This window comes from Crotalus tigris, unplaced genomic scaffold, assembly GCF_016545835.1.
Source record: "Crotalus tigris isolate CLP2741 ecotype Arizona unplaced genomic scaffold, ASM1654583v1 scf7180000023718.2468807, whole genome shotgun sequence".
NCBI classification, from domain to species: Eukaryota; Metazoa; Chordata; class Lepidosauria; order Squamata; family Viperidae; genus Crotalus; species Crotalus tigris.
Window position 1 is genome coordinate 573,121 of NW_024100137.1, and position 7,567 is coordinate 580,687.

Below are 7,567 nucleotides of genomic sequence, written 5' to 3' on the forward strand. Positions count from 1 at the left end.
AAGAGTTGTTGTACAAGACACTTGCTAAATGAGGGCTACCTGTATTATTTTGAGAACTATAATTTTATAGAAAATCCATATTTGTACATCTTATGGCAAGCTATTTATCAATAACGATGTGTTTATAGATAAGCACATTAGTAGCAGATGCAACTAGATTGAATTAATAGCAAAAACTGTATAAATATATTTCTTTTTCCCCTTTAGAAATCAATACACCTAACGAAGACATGATTAAGGAAAGGTCTTCTGAGGAAGAAGGGGAAATCCATGATAGCTCCTGAAGATATCAGTGGAATACAGATTGAAGTATTTTATATTATACTTACCATTTTTAGGACGTATTCAGCAAGTATATTTGTTTTGAATGTTATTTTTTGTATTAAAAAAAATCAAAATCTATAATCACTGAAAAGCAGTACAGACTGAACAAATAAATTAAATAAAGATTAAAAGATCAAGTGTGTAATAGGGTTTTATAGAATTTGCAAGCTTGTTTTATTTTCACTTCTTGACTTCAGTTAGTATATTGTACGTTCATGTCCCTAACCAACATAGCTTCAAGATCACCTTATTGATGTATTATAAATATGTTAAAGAATCACGTAGACATCACATTTCTTTATGTTATTCCTTGCTCAGTTTTCAAGTACTTGCTAACAATTCCATATAGTTCTATCATTTATGGTTTTCATCACATTCAAACATTCAATCATGCTTTTAGATGGTATTTACTCCTTTTCTTTATACTTAAACCAGGTATTCAAAGCAAACCTTTTTTAAAGTAGATATTCATCAAGATATTTCTAAATGGCTCAATCACTTCTTCTGTACTTTCATTTGTCATCCATTCATTCACATCACCTAATAGAATATTTTTCCTGTTGATTGCATTAACTCAGTATTGCACATTTTTTCACAATTTTTTCCTCTAAATCTTCAATTAAAACCATTTATGGGAGCAAAACATGCATCAACCCACAATCATTCAGTTGATACTCTTTGACATATCTTTTCATAATTCATAATTCTTCCTACATCTTTACTTTCCTGTCTGTATTCAGTATCACTCCACAAAATTAACTATCTTCAATTCAGATCTGTTGTATCCTTCCCTTTTTGTTCCACAAACCCACAATGTATCAATTTTTTAATTTTATTTTATGAATTAACTCATGTTTCTCCACTATTCCAGGGTGAAATCTTCCACATGCCTTAAGGCAGGAGTCCCCAACCTGTGGCCTACAGCCCACTACTGGCCCATGGCCTGCTGGCCACCGGGCCATGGAACAGACTGGCCAGTGCACGCACATGTGTGTGTGCACTCACCCCCATTCACGCTAGCACTGTTGCCACGTGGCAAAAACAGCACCACACGGCAAAAACGGGACAGTGCTAGCTCCCGCACAGCAAAAATGGGGCAGTGTTAGCAAGTGTCACGCGGGCACTCACAGCCCCATTTGTGCGCGTGCGGGTGCACGTAAAATGCTTCCACTACCTTTTCCCTTCGGTCCGCCAAACGATAAAAGTTGGAAACCTCTGACTTAAGGGGTTAAAAATACTGACTTTTCCTACCATCATAACTTTGATCAACTAAAGTTTTCTCGTAATGCTTTTTTAAAAAGATAAAGAAGACAGAGGGTTAGACATCAGCATTCCCTACTAACAGTAAGGACGGTCCCAGCGACCTTTAACATATTTTATCACAAGCACATCTAAAGCCCAGTTTTACTCCAAGAAAGTTCTAGCTATTTTAAAGAAGACACAAGATAACTGTATTGGCAGAGTCAACAAAATGAAGAAATGTGACACTTCATTTTTTTCAAAGTCAAGTTGTTGCCATTTGCTGTGGCAAACATATTTACCCCAGGGCATTTTGCGGGTGGGGGAATGTTGTTGAGGAGCATGAGTCAGAATCTAGTTAATCCATTTGTTGCCTTTGTCGTTCTTCTCGGGTCATTCATTGTCGACGTGCCAGTTTTGGAACGTAGGGAAGAAACCTAGAATAGTTGGAAAAATCTAAACTACTCTAATTATTTGCAACGGTATGATATTGAACTACTAAACTAGTTCAAACCGTTCATCTCAATGCTGGCATGCCTCTGGGGTAATGACCTATAGCTACAGTACTTAAATGTTACTAAATTTTTTAGTTACTGGCTATCGCATAAATTCATGGAGTTACAAGATATCTTAGTGATATGGTCACCGGAATACATAATGTTGAGATACTAGAAAGAGTGCAAAGAAGAGCAACAAAGATGAGGCTAAACCATATGAGGGAACATAGTATGCCTAGTTCAGGGGTGAGGAACCTTGATTCTTTTATGACTTGTGGACTTCAACTCCCAGAATTCCTGGGCCAGCATGGGAGTTGAAGTCGACAAGTCATAAAAGAGCCAGGGTTGCCCATCCCTGGACTAGTCTAACAAAAAGAAGGATTGGGGTTGATATGATAGCAGTATTGTAATATTTGAGGGGCTATCACAGAGAAGAGGGTGTCAACTTATTCTCCAAACACCTGAGGTCAGGATAAGATGTAGAGGTAGTCCTCAACTTACGACCAGAATTGAGCCCAAAAGTTCTGTTGTTAAGTCAGACATTTCCTAAGTAAATTTTGCCCCATTGTACAACATTTCTTGCCACAGTTATTAAGGGAATCGCTGCAGTTAATAAGTTAGTAACCCAATTGTTAAGTGAATCTGGCTTGCCTATTTGGTTGTCGTAAAAGGTGATCATCTGACCTCGGGATGCTGCAATGGTCATATGTACCATCTGAATTTTGATCACATGAGCTTGCGGACGCTGTAAAGGTTGTAAGTCACTTTTTTTCAGTGCCGTTGTAACATTGAACTGTCACTAAATGAGCTGTTGTAAGTCGAGGACGACCTGTAACAGGTGGAAGATAATTAAAGAGAGATCTAATCTAGAACTAAGGAGAAATTTCCTAATAATGAGAACAATTCCTCATCAGGGGAATGGCTTACCTCTTATCATTGGAGGTTTTCAAGAAGAGACTAGGTAGCCATTTGACCAGATTGGCTTAGCTCTCCAGCTTGAACTGGTCTTAACTAGAAGTTCTCCAAAACCCCTCCACCCTTGTTATTCTATGTTCTAATCATAACCTATTCCGTGCAGGTTCCATTACAGCATATCTGATGCATGCTCAACCTATTTTTGATGACACCCCCCCCCCCCCCCCAGGGAAGGAGAACTCGCCACTGAATCTACTTCCTTATAATTATAGTTCTGGTCTTGCCCTCAGGAATAGAACATTAGTCCACTCCCTCTTCAATATGCTAGTTCTTAACATATTTGAAGACTGCTATCATTTCTTCTTTCAGTCACCTCTGCTATAGGGTAAAGATGCCCAGGTCTTTTAACATTCTCATAGGGCTTCATTTATATCTTGGTAATCCATTTTTCAACTCACTCCAGTTTCTCATAGGCTTTTTTAAACAAGGGTGCACTGAACTAGCGTGCTCAAATCAGGGCAGAATGGAACAGAACAATTACTTCCTGTGATTTAGACTCCTGTAAATGTATCTCAGGGTATTGTTAACCCTTTCAGCAACTGTATCCCTCTTCTAGTTCATATATTGCTTGTGGTTAACAAGTATATCCAAATCCTTTTCTATTAAATACCAAACCAAGCCTTGCTGAACTTACACTTGTGCCTTATATTTTTCCTGTCTAGATGCTGTTAAGTTCCGTTCTGTTCATTTCAGCCCATAGCTCAAGTCAGCCTGGAACGCTTTACAGCTTCTCATAAGTATTAGCCAGACTTCCCAGCTTTGTGTCAATTGCAGACTTGCTAAGCATCCATCAATCCTACGATTCAAATCATTGATAAAGATGCCGAATAGCAGAGGATCCACAATGTGGAGTCCTGGAGACCCCATTCAGTACTTCAGTCCAAGCCAAAAATAGAGCTAATAAGGAGCATTTTGGGTGTCTCATTCAGCAGACTGTGAATCAATCTATCATACATTACCATATTATTAAGGAGAATATTATTAGAATCCTTTATAGTAAGCAAAAGATTCTCACGTGCCATAACTATCTGCCAAATGGACATGCTGGTTCAGGATGGACTTCAAATAAATAATGAAAAAGCAGCTGACCGAGTTTGGATGAATAACTTAAAATCTCAATAACTTACTTAACGGCTCTGTGCAGTGGCCTCTTGGGGAAATGATGAGCATCTTATTAACTGAGTCATTTAAAGTTAGATTGGATAACAGACTGGAAAAACTGCTACGGTAATAGCAACTTTAGCTCTTGGGTTGGTACATTTGTAGCTTCAAGATATTAAATAAACATTAGCTCATTGTCCTTGTCTAAAGGGTGAGTAAATATTATTTATTATGATAACTTTATTGTCTTGTTTTTATAAAAAGGGGGAAGAGTGGGTTGTGTAGCTAGCCCTTCGTTGTTCCACCCACAAAAAAATACAAAAGCAGCAGCCAAACTTTTTAATGGTTTTCCAGCTTGTTTATTAGATTAACTGCCTGTTCAGAGGATCCCAAGGAATAGGAATGTGAAGATCATTTATATGATTGAGCCCACAATCTGTTTAAGAAAGTATTAGCAGCACTCGCTTTAAGTGATTCCCCAGTGTTTTCATTGGAAGCTTTCATGGAGATAACTGGTCAGTTTAGTAATACTTTTAATTAATAATTGGGACCCATTAAGGCTGGAGGATAGGAGGGTCAGGTCTTGCCTGAGTCATCAGAAATATTTCTTGACCATAATGGAACTGTGGTCCTTATTTGTCAGATCTTTTGCAGAGGGAGAGACCGAATAAACTGGTCTTCCTGTTGATGAAGTCACTTTTGAACTCACTTGAAAGAAGCAACATTTGAAATGAACTGAAAAATAATTAAAGTATTACATAACTGGAAAAAAAATGGAGTATCATCTACTGTCACATTTGCTGAATCACCCAGATGTGGACCATATGAGCACTTCCCCATCATTCCTTTTGGGTTACCCAGTATGGGAAAGCCAATATGTTACGGGGATTGGAGAGAGATTAAATAGCAGCACTGCTGCTCACCACTTGTAACATTTCAATAGTATTACTATTATTATTGATAGTAATAGTAGGTTATTACGCAACTCACTATGCTGTAAGAATTCCCTTATCCTACCAAAACAGTAGACAAATACAATCCACCATATCAAAATTTCAAAATATGTGTTTTAAAATAGGTGTTCAATTTATTTTTAAATAAAGTCAGGAACTTTTTTTAAAAAAGTACTGAAATGCTTATTTAATATTATTTAATTTTCAAATTGCTTTCTGAGCTAACTCTTCAAGTTTTGATACCTAATTCTGCCTCTGGTAGTTTTACCTCCATCTTTTTTGTTTCTTTCTAAACATATTGTATGTACAATTAATATATATCTCACTAGTTATGGTAGGACACATAATTGGTGGTTTAGGTGTAACCATTTTCTCAGGCCAAACATGTAGTTTTTCTCTTAATAGATGCCATTTGTAATTTTTATTTTGGAGCAATATTCATGAAATAGATGCACGGTGATGGGAATCTGTGTAATTCTAATTAATGCAAATTAAAGCCACATAACAGTATTTTGTAGCAGAAAGTTGCAAAGAATCCTTTTATAACCAGTGATGCTACTCAGTTCAAGCTGTTTTTGCTTACAAATACTGCATTCTTCCTTTTATGTTCCAAGCTATTTCCCGGAAAACATTTTTAAAGAAAAAATAAAAAAGCCATCATTTTTATTTATATGGTTGCTATGGAATTTGGTTGAACTACATGCAGATGCAGATTGTGTTAATAGGATTGGGGGGGGGATTGTGTATTCCAGCAAACAAAGATTAGTCTGTATTTGTATTAGAATGTTGCTATGGAAGAACATATGGTTTTATTTCATGAAGATTTGCAATGAAATGGAAGGAAATCAGCAAACAAGAGAAACAGATAAGAAATTACAATAAATGCCACAGTATGTCAATGTACAAATTGATTGCTCGGTCACAGATGATAAAGTAAAGCAATTATCATTTGGATTAGGTAGGCTGTTTTTCTGCTGAATTGTATGATTGGGTAACCAGCCTCTTAATTCTCCCTTGCCCCATATTACTTTAGAAATGGCTTCTTTTGTAATACTTTGGTTGTTAAATCAGCAGTTCCCATATGAGCTGAAGTCCTCCAGTTGTATTGGGTCCAATATGTTTTTTCTTGTCATTTCACAATTTGAAGTTAACATAATCCTTACTATAAAATTATTCCTCCCCTTTCAACACAATGCTGTCCTTCTATAGAAGTACACAAGAGTGCAGATACTCCTGTCTAATGGCTAATACTAACAGGCCATTGAAGTCGCCACTTTATATTAATAGACAAAGAAAAGAGTGTACTATTGTCTATAAAATGCTAAGTCAGATGTTTGTGTTCAGCTATGAGACATTGGCATCCTTCCAAGTCTGCTTTCTTCTGAATAGTAATTGAACCACAGGCATTTACATTCTGCAAGTTATCTTTATAGCAGGCCGTATTGAGAAACACACATACACATTTGCTTAATGTACTTTCTGATTAAAATAACATAAACTAATTTATGAATGTGTATAGTAATTTATGAATGCTTATAAACTAAGATGCAGATCATTTTTTCTTAATTCCCTCTTTATAACCATTAGCAGCAGATTTTTGGGAATTATCAGAATTCCCTTCATACTTCACTCTTTCTATAATAAGATTCAATATATGCTGCTCAAAAAAATAAAGGGAACAAAAACATATAGGATCCTATACGTTTGTGTTCCCTTTATTTTTTTGAGCAGTATATTTCTTAGTCAATAAGCATATTTTCTCCAAGTAATGCTGGAAGAATGCAGTCATAACTATGAGGTTTCACACACTGTTCAGGCAATATGTATTGTCTTAGGAAAAAAGAAAGCATTGTCTCAGTATATACAAAACACTGTTTGCATTAATAATCTTGGCATAATCCCCTAACTAAAATGGAACGTATGCATATTGTTCCTCTATATTCTTTAATGTTCATTTGAGTACATACTGTACATCACAGTGTCATGTAAAGATATAAAATTAACTATGTGTAGTTTGCTTCCATAAACTCTGGAGCTTCAGAGAGCCATTCAGAGAGGTTGGGTTATGCAAGAGATATAAAAGTATTACTGGAATACTTAGATTAAGTTGCATCTAATATAAGGGGTAATAGGAAAAGCAAGCCCCTTATGGATTACTGCCTTGTCGTGGCGAAGGGGCTTGCGTAACTCAATGAAGCTATAAGCTATGCCGTGCAGGGCCACCCAAGACGGACAGGTTATAGCAGAGAGTTCTGACAAAATGTGATCCACTGGAGAAGGAAATGGCAAACCACTCCAGTATCTTTGCCATGAAAACCCCATGGACAGTACTAAAAGGAAAAAAGATATGACGCTGGAAGATGAGCCCCTCAGGTCGGAAGGTGTCCAATATGCTACTGGGGAAGAGCAGAGGGCTAGTACTAGTAGCGCCAGAAAGAATGAAGCGACTGGGCCAAAGCCGAAAGGACGCTCAGCTGT

At 36.8% G+C, this 7,567-nt stretch overlaps 1 protein-coding gene across 3 annotated transcripts in view; it reads left to right on the forward strand.

Moving 5' to 3' along the window:
• Positions 1-3,664, forward strand: part of ZNHIT6 (zinc finger HIT-type containing 6) — a 42,584-nt gene extending 38,920 nt beyond the window's left edge. For all 3 annotated transcript variants that reach the window (XM_039320972.1, XM_039320973.1, XM_039320977.1), the window contains exon 10: positions 208-3,664. In XM_039320972.1, coding sequence (XP_039176906.1) covers positions 208-284 — 77 coding nt within the window. In that variant the 3' untranslated portion in view covers positions 285-3,664. The remainder of the gene's footprint in view (positions 1-207) is intronic.
• Positions 3,665-7,567: the final 3,903 nt, after the last annotated feature.